Source organism: Opisthocomus hoazin, chromosome 4 (genome assembly GCF_030867145.1).
Source record: "Opisthocomus hoazin isolate bOpiHoa1 chromosome 4, bOpiHoa1.hap1, whole genome shotgun sequence".
Classification (NCBI taxonomy): domain Eukaryota; kingdom Metazoa; phylum Chordata; class Aves; order Opisthocomiformes; family Opisthocomidae; genus Opisthocomus; species Opisthocomus hoazin.
In genome coordinates, this window is record NC_134417.1 from 91,420,977 (window position 1) to 91,436,827 (window position 15,851).

Genomic DNA, 15,851 nt, shown 5'->3' on the forward strand with positions numbered 1-15,851 from the left:
AATGTAACATATCTCTATTTTGTTTATTAAAGACTCTTTTGAGACCAGAGATCTGCATTTTCACATGCAGAACAGCTACGATAAAAGGGCATTAAGCATTTGAAGACAGGAGGAGAAAGTTAGAGCATTTCCTGCACAAATCATCTATGCCAAAATGTACTTGTTTTTACTCCTCATAATATCATTATTGGAGACACAGCCTGATCCTACTACCACCAATTGACATAGGAGTACGAAACAAAACTGGGATGCATGATTATAATTTCTCAGCGTATTTCTGCTGGCCTTACTTTAAGTTTTTATATACATCCAAAGCAGATGGTACTTCTCAGCATCCCTTTATAAATACACAGCTTGTGTCAAAACAATATTTTGCTCCCATGCCAGGGCAAACTTTGACTTTAAGTGAGCTATAGGGGAAATTGGATCAAATAGCTTTAAAATCTGGGGGATGGGAACACCTAAACCCAGACTTCAATGCTCTTAATTTATATAAATTACATGCAGTTTTTCCTGTGGATTTTTTTTAATGGTGTTTCTCACATGGAAAATCTTTAAGGTAAAGACAGTGTTTGCTTTGCAAGCACAAGGAAGCTAATGCTCTACAGCGGAGGGGGATCATTCAGTGGCACTAATAGGCAAAGCTGATTTGGTTTCTGTCTTGAGATTCTGTCCCTACCTCCAAGCGATGGGATAAAGAAAGAATTGAAGGGCAAAGACAGTTGCCTGAACTGGGATTGTGAATCAAGACAATAGCTTTTTCATTTTCCTCTTTCTCCTCACCAGCCTCTAGTCAGAGCCACACAGGACTGAATGTCACCAGCTCTGCTCTCCAGCCGTCTCTGCTCTGGCTTTTGCACTGAGAGGCTGAGAAGGGTGGAAAGAGCCCTTGTAGAAAGCAGACCCTGTTTCTCCTATTGCAATTTAGACAAATTAATCCCTCTCTGTATATTGTAACCTTTCTCACCTATTGGTCGCCTTTTTGGAGACTGGTATTGCCTTCTCCTGTGGAGATCAGATTTCTTTCTACCATCAGCCTCTCCCTTTGAGGATGTGGTGAGGTCCAGGACTGGATCGGCTACAGTGAGATTTCTTTTCTTCCACAGCACCCTCTCTTCTACTGCTCCTTTCCACTGCTTTACTCTTTCCCCCAGGTTTTCTACATAGTTTTGCTGTAGAGCTTTAAGGTCTATGCAGAGCCATCATAACGGCCATGGTCCCTCTCTGAATTACACAAAACTAAATAATTTTAGATAAAGATGAGAATGAATCCATGTGTGCTTGCTCTAGACTTTGCTCTACGTTGCAAGGTTAAATGCTTTCTTGGGTATGGGTTTTGCATATATAGGCACGGTTCAATCCCACCTCTAAATTACCTGTTATTTTTTGCTGGTAGTTTCAAACCTGCTTCTGTTCCTCAGCTCGTTACACATAAAGGAGAGCTGGAATGTGCCCTTAGAGAGTTGTTCTTAAACTTTACCCCATCACTATCCCAGTTCCAGCTGAGCTCCACTCTAATGAGTTCCTGACCACATCCAGGAGTGAAAGGAGGAGAATTTCTGTTGTTCTGAGATCCCACTCACAAGTCATAAAATCATTAAGGTTGGAAAAGACCACTAAGATCATCAAATGTGCCATCCTCCTTTGGGGCTGCACCTCTCAATTTAGGAATCACTTCTTGAGCTGTCCAAAGCAATAGTCTATGGAATTTACATGTCAGAAATTTAGAAATCAGCTTAACTGATGGTATTTTGTATTAGTTTAATATTATTTAATCAACAAATATTAATGATGCTGCTTGTGATTTGAAATTGTAAAGGGAAAAGGAGAACTATTAGGTGACTGAGGAGAGATGTAAAATAAAATCATCTCTGCAGGTGATTTACAAGCACTGAGATGTAGAAAGATGAGATTTGCTAAGCTTTAGACATGGTCTGGGCTTTGAGTGATTCCTTCCTGCTCATGACTTTCTCGGGATGGTTCTGAACACGATACAGAAAAACTGTTTCTCTGTTTAGCTACCCCACTGGTATCTGAACTCTGGTCCTTGAGATGGTACAGGAAGAAACACCTTCGTTTTATGGTCTTTGCAGGGTTAAAAAATCTACTGACTGGAGATGTTAATTGAACTTTTGTGTGGAAGAGAGAGAGGCAAAGGCAGAAACCCCTTCTGCTAGGAGGAGGGACATCTCTTATAAGCTACTGGCTCTGAATGGGCATGGATCATAACTAATAGTTGTGACAGAAGATAATAAAAGAGATAGATAAAAAGTAACCAATACTTAACCACATTTTCGTTGTCATTTCATCCATCCTCCTCACCATAGAACAAAAGTAAAAAAAGTCAACTTTAGCATCATGTCCAAGTCAAGGACTGATTTTAGCAAGATTACAACTCTTGAAGGAATTAATTTCCCCAAAATATCTATTGTGTAGTCACCTGCTACCATTAGGACATGATTTGAATAGCTTGCAGGTGCTTTGAAGGCCTACCACAGAAGGACGATGTCCCCCTTCCAGCGCGTGACACAATTTTATTATGTGCTTGTTTGTGATACTTAAAAACATGGAGATACTTGAAGATTTTAATGGCTGATGAGCTTCTGGTCTCATATGACTGAGGAAGTACTGCTTTTTGCTGCGATTAATCTTTATATGTTATAGACACCCAGTATAAACCAGGCTCAAAGTATCCAAAAAGCCCAAGTCATTATCAGGGCAAAATGTCATATTAGAAATATAGAGAGAGGCGGGGTTAAAACTGGGCATCTTCCTTCTGCTTCACCATAAAAGAGTTTCCTGACATATGCAAAATGGAAAACCAGAATAAATCACTGTAAGCTATGAGATACTTGTTATATTTGTACATTTTTTCAAGTTGCCAATTCTCAGAACTGATTTCTTTTCAACACTGAACGTCAGACTCTACCTTCTTGAGCTCCTATACAACTCTGGCAGTATTCAGTGAGTTTTTTTCACATGTAAGATCATAAAAAAACTGACCCAGGCTGTGTCTAACACCAGTACTGCTATTTTTTAAAAGGGATAGTAAGATTTTTTCCCAGGTGGTCACTTTGCATAGCACAGAATAACATGAGTTCTGGTGGGATGGGAATGAACACTCTTGCATGGCCAGTGAACACAAGCTTGTTGTTGGATCATGCATAGGCAGCAAGGCAAAACACAAATGTTACCAAAAAAAAAAAAAAATCAGCACTTACATGATGATGGTTTTCTTGGGCACTTTAGTCTCTTGTTCAGTGACTACAAAGAAAACAGTATGAACAGCATGGTGTTAAAGAAAGGCAAAAGCTGAAATGATTAAATTAACTTTGCTCAGTTAATCAAAATAAACTGGAGTGAAAAAAGCAACTGTACCATCCCATCCATGCTTTCTGTGGTTATTTCCAGCATCATCTGTAATGTGTCTGACCAAGAAGGAGAATTCAGAGTGCTCTCTGAACAGTGAATGGTGTAGCTTTGAAATTAAGTAATTTGTGGAGAACAATATTGCAAAATCTGTTCATTCTTCCGTGAGATTCTGACATTTTGATTTGGCAGGTCAAAACTAGAAAACAAGGTCCTTTTTTAAAATTTCTTTTCCCCCCTATAATAAGGTAGTGATGGTGTGAGAAACCTGAAAATGCCTTGATCTGGAAAATCCTGGAGAGCTGAAATTCTTTAAACTGTGATTTCACTTACTAGAAAAAGAGTCTCCCCAACCACTGAACAGTTTCCAAGCTTTTGTGGACTAGATGCAAAATCCAAGCCGATAACAATGAAAACTAAAATTGTTATCATCCGTACAGAAAATCAGCATGAAAAAAAGAACCCCTAGGAAACCCAGGAGAGCCCTGTAATACACCTCCATCTCTTTTTTGCTACTATAATGTGCAATTTTTCCTGACCCTTGTCCCATAAAAAAACTAGAAGCTGTTGATGCCTATGAAGATCAAAAGAAAAGTAATGATTTAATGATTTTGCAAATATTTCTTAAAATTGATATTTTAAAACCAAGAAAGATATAGTTTGAAGAGCTAATAGAGATTTTTGGCAGGTTCCCATCCAATCTGCTGGAATAAAGTTCAGACACTGTTTGAACCAGGCTGTTTTGAACACACTCTGAACTGCTGAAACTATCTGAGATGTAGAAAAAACAACAGCAAGCCCCACTTCAAAAAAACCCCTTCATTTAATCTCAAAGTCATTTTTCCAGCAACTGGTTTGCAATCTTCCATCCAGCCCATAATAAATAAGCTCTGGCAATTTTCTGTTGGTACAATTAAAAGTGAACAGTAACTTAAAAATATGACTATAAAAATTGCAAACAGTCCTTGCCCAGGGAACTTGTAATGTCTCTGTTATTTCTTTGATAACATATGATTAGTGCTGATGTTTTCAATAGTGTCCCTAAACTGCAGTGACTGAAAATTAAGAATACATTTACACTATTAGGTGGAATAGTTTAACCTAATTTTCCTTCCACTTAGCTTCCAAGGGCTCTCTTCTGCCGCTAGGTAAAACAACAAATCCCACCATAATGAAGAAGAATTTTGTGCAAATGTTGATGTTAATATCTGACCTGGAGCTCTGTCTTTTCTTTGCAGAGCCTCATCTCACTTATGCATGTGAAAATCTGGAATAATTTCCAATACAGTCATAGGAGTTACTTCAGAGTTAGGTGGGTTTAAACAAAATCTGTTTGGAAATTAGGTTTTGTGGGTAAGTAAAGGGCAAAATTCCTTTCAAATGTTTATCTCTGAACACAATTACAATATAACTGTTTACATAGCCTTAGTTCATATTTTTTCAACAATTCAAAACCTTTTTTAAATGGTGGAGTAATAATTATACAACGATGGAAGATGAACTGAGTGCCTGAAAAATTTACTCTGCAAGGGTTAGAAATTTTCTGTGAATTTTTAAACCCTTAAATCAATGTTGTGCAATTTTTACTTAAATTTCAGAAAATGTCATCAAACAATATTTTGAGATTAATCCATAAGCAGCAAGATCAGTTCTGATGTAAATAGGAATTAATTAATTTGATTATACACCTAAACATAGATGTTTTATACAGTTATTTTAACAACTGTGTTTATATGATAATTAAATATGTATTTGATGAAATCCCCCAGTGCTTGTAAGAGGAAGTCTCTTTAACGTTTTCACTACTAATGTCTGCTCTTGCAGTCCTCCCAAATGACACCGCTGCAAGATTTCTATGTTGCAGATGTCAAAGGGATTCAGGATTCGAAAGTTCACCAGGCCTGGGATGACAATGGTGTAAACCTGGGTCCTGACGACTTGCGGTTTAGGGCATGACAGATCAATCTTATATGTGCTATCCGAGGTGTGAGGCAGGATTTCAGAAATCCTATACGAAGGATAGAACCACACGAAAGTAGGATGAGAGAATTTGGGTTGGTTTTTATTTTTTTCCCCCGAGAGGAAAATATTCTGCATCCGTTTTAGCACCGGATTTATCATTTCAACTTGTTCAATAGCATTTTAGGAAAACAGCTTTGCAAAGCAGGAGCCCCTGATAAGCAGGTTAAAAGCTGTAAGCATTAGGATCAGCCAGTGCTTCTACAGGACGAGACTCCTCTTTGGTTAATACATTAAATTGTTGACTCACAAGTGGTGAAACATTTAGAATAAAGTCAGTTCGTGTTGCTGTGAATGGATGAAAGGTGGTTTATGGCCTTTATTGAAACATGAAGTCTGCTTTCTCTGCTCACAGAAGCATAAACCTATTTTTCCTGCGCAGTATATGCCGCTGGCATAAATCAGAGGAGCCCTGCTCTGCTTTCACCCCTCCTCTGCTGCACTGAGGAGATTGATCTGCAACAGGGGAGGCACAAATCTGACATGAACTGCTCAGGCTAAGCTTGAAATGAGTGATTCGTGGACACAACGCTGTTTCCTGAAGTGTGTGAACGAAATGCAAGTGCTTTGCCCTCTCTCTGAAAATGAAAAGGCTCCACTCCTACAGCGACTGAGATGATGGTTGTAAAGGCAGATTGTGCTGTCTTGAATTTGCACTGAAAACCACACGGCCAGCCCAAAAATGAGACTAACCGATGATGACAACAGAATAAAAATAACAAGATAAATATCCTAACCATCACCCCAAACAGAGGACCCTAAAAAGGTAAGGTGAACAAACTCCTGTGCCCTGTGGCACTAGGAGATCTAATGCTCCTCTATGTTTTGGAGCAATTTTCCATCTGAGCGCCTCAGTTTTTAGCTTTTCCAAGCAAGGTGGGTATTACCAAACCAGGCAACTAAATAACTTGCCCAAAGCTCTGCATCAGATCTATGGCAAGACTACGAAGAGGTTCCTGTTGCCTGGCTGTAACTGTGCTGGGAGTTGCTCTTTATGGTTTTGCTCGTCTCCGCTTGTGTAACCGATTCCTTCCCCTACAACCAGCTATCTCGTTGTATGTCCCGGACCTGTCTGCCCAGGAGAGGATGCAACACCTTTCAACAACACTGGGCTTTGCTGTTCTTAAAAACTGAACAAGTTAGTGAGCCTGGGATGAGCGAATTGCAATAGCAACATGTTAAACAGGGATGCCAGAGCACATCACCCCAGATCTACTGTCTGTAGGTTAAGCAGCAAGGTGTAAAAAGCAGACAGTCAACTTGAAGTCAAAGAGAAGGATCTTCTTTCAGTTACACTGCTTTTAAGACGCTAAAATTCTTCCAATATTCACAGAAAAAAGGGTTTTTAAAGCAACTCTCCATTGACTTCAGTGCAGCAACCGGGTGTAGCTGAAGGCAGAACTCAGTGTTGCAGGCTTGCAGCCCAAGCTGTGGCTGCTTGCAAAAGGACTGCTTAGTCCAACGGTTTCCACCCGTTTTGGATTTCGTCCTTACAATGGATCTGCAAATTCCCGTAGTGTGAATTTAAACCTGATAACAAGAACTTTGGTTTTGAGACCCATGGTGTTGGGCTGTGGACCATCACTGACTGCAGACCAGGGCTCGTAAACCACTGTACTAATGGTATCGCAAATTGTGACTGTAGGTCTGGTTCAGTATAACACACAGTACAGAAAGGCAGGAGGATAAAAACTAAAATAGTTGCAACTAAAGCCCCTTGGGTGCCTCAGGAGACTCTGACAATAGTCATTTCGCAGAACCAACGATAAATCAGGTAAAACGTAGACCCACCGCGCAGGTGAGCTAGGAAACAGACATGGTATCTGTTCTTTGTTGCAATAGTACCACACAGCAGTAATGTTGTCCTCTTGGTGAAGTTACAAATAGTCCCATTTTCACAAATAGAAAGGATTGTAAGGATGGAAAGAGAAAGCCTTCATGAGATCCATCCATCCTCCAGTTCTTTGCCAGATGAACCTGATCTTTCCATAGGCAGAACAAGGCTGGTTATTGATTCTCAAGAAAGCAATGAATTCCCTTCTCAGCCAAGTGCGTTATGCCAAATGCATCCCTGATGCGATTCTACTCAGAACAATCCTCTTGCTCCATGGATGAGCCTGCTCTTTGCTCCATTGGCCTGAAGAAGCTCTCCCTCAGTTTCTCCCTGGAGGTGACTCAGGGATCTGTTTCCTTCCCTATTACCAAGTTTAAGCAATTGCACATCATGGATCAAAACATATTTCATAACATTTCCGAAGCTTACAGGCAAACTCCAATTATATTTCTTCAACCAAGCTCAAGAAATTTTTGATTTATGATGGCGGGAATAACAGCACATGAGTAATTTGGGGCTGAACGTGTACATTTGCAACCCCAAGAGCTGCACAATGCTCCTACCACTGTTTTAAAGCACTTGTTTGTTTTTATAACATCTTTTGCCTTGGTACAAGGGAGCTTCATCAAGATATGCCACCCTAACAGTGATTTGTGTTCCTCTACACCCTGCACACATCTTATTTTTCTTTCTGTAGCACACAGTAAGAACAAAAAAAATCAAGTATTTCAAGGTTTATTCTGCTGAAACAATTATAGTCTTGCTATAGTAACACCATGCTCCCTGTAATGTTTTTGAATGATTTGATGGTAACCTGGGAAAGGACTACAAGGAAAGCAAGCATAAAAACAAGACAAACAAGTACATAAATCAGAACACTAATCTTAATAGCCTGTTAGGTCTGAATCCTCTTAATGTACTAATACAACATTAGTGTCTACAGAGGGCTGGCCCAAAAAGTGCATCCAGACCAGGATCTTGTCTCAGACAGCGCCAACAGCAGAGGCCTATAGAAAATGCTGAAAAAAATAGGAGTGGAGTACCATTTTCCCCTCAGTATTTCTCTAGATTCCAGTCATTTGCTGCTTAGCAGCTTCTTGAAACAGATTGCCTTTGTATTTGATGGCTCTCACTTGAGTGTGTCAAAAGCACACTTCAACCCCTGTTATTATCACAAGACAATGTGAAAACACTGAAGATGACGAAAGAGGGCAAACCTCTGGCTTTTGTTGGCCATGTCTCCACATCTGGGCCAGCTCTCTGTCTGCCGTGGAATGGTCTGTGCCTATCCTAGTCTTCTCTCTTACCCTCCAAAGCAGTAAGATATCTATTATCCATTATACCTGGTGCCTTGGCTGTATTATCTCCTGAACCGCTGCTGGGAACTGTTTGAGAGGCAGCATGGGCTGGCTCATGCTCAGCCAGCCAAGGACACTTCTGAGATGCACGAAGAAGCAATTTACTATGCCAGGAAACATTCCTTATGCAGATGTAGCTGCTGATCTACACTCGGCTGGGATGGGTTTGTAGCAAGCCTGTCTAACATACTGCTTGTGAAAATCCCTTTGATAAGAAGGTAACTTTAGGCAGTCGCATCCTAAAGGTGTTAAGAAAGAGATGCATTGTTGGATGGGTCTAAAATCAGTCCATAGCACCCTTCCAATTCAGGTGAAACATGCAGAAAAAAGAGGAATAGACTCTGACTATGTGGTGTGTAGTATCTGAATAGTCATAGATAATGGACGAACTAACAATGCCCAGATAAGCTGCTGTCAGTTCTGCTTTCTCAGTCATTCCGGATGAATGTCATTCCAGGTCTTTGGTGGTATTTCAGAAATGATCACAATATGCCTGCAGCTTTACTTACTGGCCTCTGGGTTTCCTCAGCAGTACATAACTGATGTTCTGCTAGTCTGGCGCACGTTTTCAAGTATTCCAACAAGAACAGAAACATTTTTCTTGCACTAGTGGTGGTGTGACATACACTTCATTTGCTCCTCCTTTTTCATATAATGCATTCATGAACATTATATGATGAAGTTGATTTGCCAGGTTTGGAAATCAACAGATGGTGATGGGTATAGAGCTGAGCGGCAGTATACCCATGCACATCTCGGTAAACATACAGATACGTGTACACCAACAATCAACATGGATAAGATGGCAAAAATATTCGCTCCTCAATGAGATGGTTTTAGAATAATTCACTGACATACTCACAGAGCTGATCAAGGATCATACCTTCTATGGTAATGGCTTGGTCTCCTCTCCTCTCCTGGGTCAGGGCTGCAGCACTGTGATGGTAAAGTTCTGCTCCGCTTTTTGCAGACCCTAATCTGTTCACCAGCTAAAGAGAATCATGTGGTACCAAATGAAACGCAGGGTGTTTTTGGTGTAATAAAACCTTCCTATGCTATATTACAAATTCATTGCAATTCCATGACAACAGAAATGGATGAAGATGTGACCCCAAACCAAAGCCAAAGTTTGAATGAATGTGCTGGTGCTCAGTGGAGTTCATGATAGTGCTTTACCACAAATGACTCACACAGACAAGTTACGGCACAGCAGCCAACTTTGTTATTTACAGTTTGCTCTGCAGCCTGTGACTTGGTCCTGAGGTAGCTCTGTCTCTACCAACAGGCACACATCCCTGTTATATTGCATTCAAGTGGTAAAGAGGCTTTTTTGTTTATCATCCATTACTCAACAGAGTCTTACTCAGCCAAGGGAATACTGGACTTTGGGATCTTAGCTGGTGGCAAACTCAAGGTAATGTGATTTTGCTAAAATCCTAGTAGAAGTCTTTAAATTAAATCAGACTTCCTAAAAATTTCCGTGGAACAACTGTGAAGTTGGTGTGAGCTGAGCCATTTACCATGGGTCAGCTGACCAATGCTAATTTCCCAAATCAAGGTCAGCTGTTCTTGTTGCTGAGCCCTGAGACCTTATTGCTATTTTATTACAATGAATGCATAGACTATGACTAATTTTTAGAAAATATTTTACAGCACATTTATTTTAATTTAGTAGATACTTCCACATATGCTTGCTAAATAAAAAGGAATTTCAGTGGTTTACACTTCTGTTTAGATTTAATTTCTTCCTTTTGGCTTTGGATGGTTTCCTTGTAGCGGCATGAATCTGTTCTAGTTTAAAGATGGTTTGGAAACAAAACATCACATCAGAATGGTCCTAAACTTTGTAAGAGGTACCTCTAGATGTCTGGATCTGAATTTAAGCTACAGAACAAGCTCACTCAATTATTATTTGAACGCCAAACTCTCAGATCAGAATATTCTGAAGCTTTCAGATGTTCACAGTCCAGATCTAGTTCAGCAGAATCTGACTTTGTATAAACTTTTTTGATATGGCAGGCAGCAGCAATTACTCAGCCACTGTTCTCATACAATGGATCTCTCCCAGTAAAATGAATTCTTCTACCTATGTCATGTCAGACAGCAGATCTTTAAATCTCTCCGAACTTACCTCACATTCGTAGTGTCCCATATCTTCATTGGAAGGGTTCTTGACCACCAGGACTATGATGCCACTCCGTGGTTCACTGAAAGTCTGGTATTTACTCGTGTCCTTCAGCAGTAGACCATCTTTGTACCATCTGCATGTGGCAAACACCGAGTATAAGCCAGGAAAACACATGCAGTGTCAAGAATTCCGCAGCTCACCAATCCATCTATCAGACCAGTGGGCAAACAACTCAAGAGTTAACCATTAGACAAAAGTTTGGATCCTGGAAGGTGGGTCTACAGGGGAGTACATCACATGTGGATGCTAAACTGCACAGGTTTATGAGATTATTCTCAAAAGAATCTCATGCAGGTAAAAGGGCTTCTAATCATGTGAAGCTATGCTGAGCTTTTTGTCTGAATACCCCAGACTGGTTGCTGACAAAATAAATTCAAGTGTAAGGCAGGGAGGATAAAGGAATGATAAAATGTTGTCTGGGCATTAGATCTCATACAGCCCTATGGCAGGTATTATCTGTAGGTATTTCTTTTCAGATCCTAGATAGAATAAATTGCTGAGAATTTCAGGAATGTTGGGATTGGGAAGAGCCAGCATTGGGATGAGGTTAAGGTGGAAGACACAGAGAAGAAAGGGTCATAACCTTGAAAGAAAGGGTAGGAGACTTTTGTGACCATGCAAAATGGGAAAACAGTATTTGGTCCAGTGTGACTTGAAGAACTGACCTGATTTGAGGCCTAGGTGCTCCTTCGATAGTACAGGTAAACTGAGCATCTTCACCCTCCACAAAATAAGCATTTCTAACCTTGTTCACAAACCGTGGTGGCACTGCAAAACAAGGATAAATGTAGCTGGAAATATGACCAGATACGAAAGATGTGTCTCTGACCAGACAATTCTCATGATGTCTGCAAAGAAGACACTAAACACCAAATTTATTGACCTAAGAACAATTGACTACATCTGTACATCAAATATATATTTTTTAAAGCATTATCCAGTAGATGTTTTACAGAACTTCTGTAATGTTTTAAGATTCGTGTTTCAAGTACTACATATCAGATCCCTTTGAAACAATGCATCTAGGACTTTACCTTGAACAAGGATCTTTCCCAAGGTACTGGCATTTCCAGCAGGACTGGAAGCAAAGCACATGTACTGTCCTGAGTCAACACCTGTTAGGTTGTCCAAGATCAATGTGCAGGAACCGTCGGGATCTTCTATTATAATGTGATGGGGATCCACCTCCACAGGTTTTCCATCTTAAAGATAAAGGGGAAAAAAGTCTTTGTACAGAGTTTAGTATCAATTATGTTTTCTCCTTGGGAATTTCATCCAGCGTTTTGGCTTTACAAGACTGAGAGCTGTATATGCTTTATTGCAGCTGGCATTGGTAGTTGAGGAATGAGCTCTTTGTCTCCCTCCAGCTCTCTACAAAGCATCTTCTGAACAAAGCACAGCTGAGGGACCGCATACATCATCAATCCTCATTTAAAAGTGAAATTCTTCTGGAATATGTGCTGTGCAGTTATAGCTCTGATTTGCTAGCCAGAGGAACACCTCCCAAGTGACCATAAACATGCAGAACAGATCTTTACAAGGCATGAACTTACAGAAAAGCTGTCTCCTCCACAATGCAGTAATGCTGGGGAAAATAGTATGTCTGCAGAGCTGCCTGTGCTATGACATGGAAACATCTGAGCTAGTTTAAACAAGTTGTTCATTTACTAGAAGTTGTCTAACTGTCACAACATGTGGATTCATATGGTCTAATAGGAAAACCTGAAAAAACAGGGTGTATTAGCTTACAAGAAGATTTACATTACTTGGGTTGTTGAGTAGCTAACTTTAGACTTGGATATCTCTAGGTGGTCAGCTCTTAGGTTACCCACTAGCCAATTAGTGCAAAGCAGTAGAGATGGAGAACAAATTTGGAGAATTTCATGCCTTGCTGCTCATACCTTTGTACCAGCTGACAGATGGCTTGGGAGCTCCCGTAACTTTGCAAGCCAGCTTGACTGTCTCTCCCAGCTCGGCTGTACAGTCCGCCAGTTCTTCCTCAAAGTCTGGAGGTACTGAAACATCAGAATAAACATGTTAGTCTGGAGGAGGGGGCCTCTGTCCGTAGGATGGCTACTGCAAAGTAAGATAAGTATAATGTTTGCAAATCTGTGAGGTTCAGAATGGAAAGCTGAACAGGAAATTCTGGCTGCTAATGACTTTCCAGGTGACATGCTGTCCTTGCTTATCTGAGACTAAATTCAGTCTGTCAAATCTGTGTTGCTGGCTATAAAAGATGGACCATAAAAAAAATGGGATTTGTTGCTTATCAGGAAGTATTTTATACCATCATTTTAATAAGCACATCTATTATTCAGAAGCTGTTACAGTAAAGATAATTCACCAATTAAAATGAACCCTTGATATCTAAACTAGAGTTCTGTTGGTCTCCATACAATAAAATTTGTGCTTTGTTAAGGCACTTATTACTACCGTATGAAACTATGCAAAATTATTCTGATAAGCTTCCCCATCATGACACCTCACTAAAAGCACAAAAATAAAATGCCCAGACTTGCTTTCAGTGTATATACAGTAAACGCAATTCTCTTCTGACATTTTAAGATGCCAAATTTCCTTACGCTGTAAAGGACACCATTTGTAGCTTTTACCTGGACAATAAAGACCTAATATCCCTGCTGATAAATTTTGTGGATGGAAAATTGGTGGAATCTCAAATGACAGTGAGGGTGGAGCAGCCTGAATGACAAGATACAAACCCAAAGCAAACACCTATGCCCAGACACAGCAATGTGAGCCAAAGTCTGGAGCGGAGTATTCGGTATCCAACAAGGTCACAGCGGGGCTTTGTGCGGGTATCAGTAGGACTCTGAGTCAGGTCCTGAGACTCCTTTTCTCACTGGAGTCTGATTCTCTTCATGCCATGGGCCAGGGCCTTTGTCACCAAATTTCATGGTCATCTACTCTTCTTCAATCCCTGCCAGATCAAATGTCTTTCTAGTGCCAACTGTGCGATTTGTGCTTTAGAAGTTACAATAACGTTTCTCTTCTACAGTGAAGCACATTTTCTGGCCTGTTTTGCTGGAAAACAACATCCTTTGTTTATTGATGACATATGAATATGAAGACAGGGAACCGAGCAACCATTTCAGCCTCTGACTCTGATCTTCCATCAAAGGCAACCCCCACCAGCTGAATCGGGCAAGGACAGCCAGCCCTCCTCAGCTCACCAGCATGTGTTTTCCACACTTAGGTTACGGACTTTGAAGTGTAATTAGAAGGTTACTCACCTACTCTGCTGTTGCCTAAAACCCTATACAGGTCCTGTCGAACCTCTGTCATGTCACTTCAGTGATATCCAGTCTTGGCTCCCTTGATGGTAAATGAATGGAGTCAAGCACCACTGTCCCATTCTGATAAAGGTGCCTTCCCTAGCTCAAGTGGAGGACCTAATACTGCTATAACCATTCCAGTTAAAGCTTGCTGCTTGCTGGTAAGTCTTACCAGTTGTTATTTACAGCAGTCTGTGATGTGATAAAAGGAAAACTTCCAGCCCTAGTTGGTTTTAAGAGGTGGCAGATGACCCTAAATAGTTTCTCTGCCTCATTTGCTAATCTTCTTCCTGAATCAGGGAGATCACCCAAGAAAAAACTAGGAGGTTTGGGCTACCTCAGGCCGTACTCACTCCAGACAGGTTCGCTGATCCGCTTCTGTATGCCACAGATCTCCTTCACCCAGGAGTTCTTGATAATCACTGTACGTGCCTGAAAGAGATACTTGCGGACCAAGTCTTCCCGTTCATGCCAGATCTCAAATGCCCGGTCATCCCCTTCCACAAGATCATTCACATCTATGTTGTTCAGCTGTGTGACAGAAAGGCAAGAAACTCAACACACATCCTGTGTTCTTAGGGCTAAATTTCAGCCAGAACCTTTCCCGCAGCTGCAGTCCCAGAGTTTAGGACAGTTCAGATCTGGACCTAGCTTTTGTGAACCAAAACCATCTCCAATGAAGGTCTGGCATGGAAACAACTATTGAACACCAGCAAGTTTCCTGCTGCTAGTGTGTACCCTCTTCACTGAACATGAGTTGTGCCATTCCCATTAAAGCTGTATTAGATGCTCCAACAGGAAAAGGGATAATTTACATCGCTTTTGAAGATTTTTCAGATTGCATGAGCAATGCAACATGGCTTTGGCTAAACAGCAATCATAGTTACTTTGCAATTCTTTCCCTGGCATACTTGACTTTCTGGTTACCAAACAGACATTTTCCTAGGAGTACTTAACGACATTTCGGGAGAATAACATCCAGCATTAAAGGGTATCCCAGGGTGAGACATACCAACCCTACAGCAGAACGCTTTTGGGCTAACATCAGCACCCAGGAACAGCACAATTAGGGACTATATGAAAATAAATTCCAGAGCAGGTACTCTCCAGACAAAGCATCCTTTTTTTTTGATTGGAAAATAAAATCTGCCTGTGAATATCAATGAGGAGAGATCAAGACTTTCAGAAGGCCCTGACAGGGCTTGGCCAAGAACTCCATGGGTTTTCTGTATGGTCATTCAGTTTTTACTGGAGTTGAGCATCTACGGCCATGGAAAAATTCTTTCTGCAGTTTCTTGCAGTTTTAACCTGCGCCCTGAACGTCTCAAGATGAGCTGGTCAAATCATTTGAGTTTTTCATTTCTAAACAGGAATTGGTATCAGGAAAGGACAAAAACAGCAGAGACAACCACTGAGAACGCAGCATAGGACTAAACCAGCATTTCCTCCAGTTTACTACCAACATTACAGACTGCCAAAACCATAAATCTACAAATGCTAGCAAATACTGTAAAGAGCAAAATTCACATCAATATCACGTCATTATTTAGTTAACTCAGTGAGGTAACAGAGATGAATAAACACTTGTACATGTAACCTCATTGCTGCACAGTAAAAATCCACTCATGCTTCTGATGTTTTCTGATGTTTCTGACAGGTTTAACAGAGAGATTTTGGGATAGACATAGATTTTACTTGTGCTGCAAAGATTTTTGCAGACAAAGGATTATTGAAATGTCCAAGCTGGATATAAACGTGAAGTTCTAAATGACAGAGAAATGCTCTAGGTG

At 40.6% G+C, this 15,851-nt stretch overlaps 1 protein-coding gene across 20 annotated transcripts in view; it reads right to left on the bottom strand.

Moving 5' to 3' along the window:
* Positions 1-15,851, bottom strand: part of OBSCN (obscurin, cytoskeletal calmodulin and titin-interacting RhoGEF) — a 202,913-nt gene that overhangs the window by 37,511 nt on the left and 149,551 nt on the right. For 18 of the 20 annotated variants that reach the window (XM_075419909.1, XM_075419905.1, XM_075419919.1 and 15 more), the window contains 6 exons: positions 14,415-14,592; positions 12,670-12,783; positions 11,803-11,970; positions 11,434-11,536; positions 10,712-10,841; positions 9,464-9,569 (listed from right to left, as the gene is read on the bottom strand). In XM_075419909.1, the coding sequence (XP_075276024.1) occupies positions 9,464-9,569; positions 10,712-10,841; positions 11,434-11,536; positions 11,803-11,970; positions 12,670-12,783; positions 14,415-14,592 (799 nt within the window). Of the gene's footprint in view, positions 1-3,221; positions 3,265-9,463; positions 9,570-10,711; positions 10,842-11,433; positions 11,537-11,802; positions 11,971-12,669; positions 12,784-14,414; positions 14,593-15,851 lie in introns of all 20 variants that reach the window. The other 2 variants (XM_075419921.1, XM_075419920.1) reach the window with 1 other exon arrangement.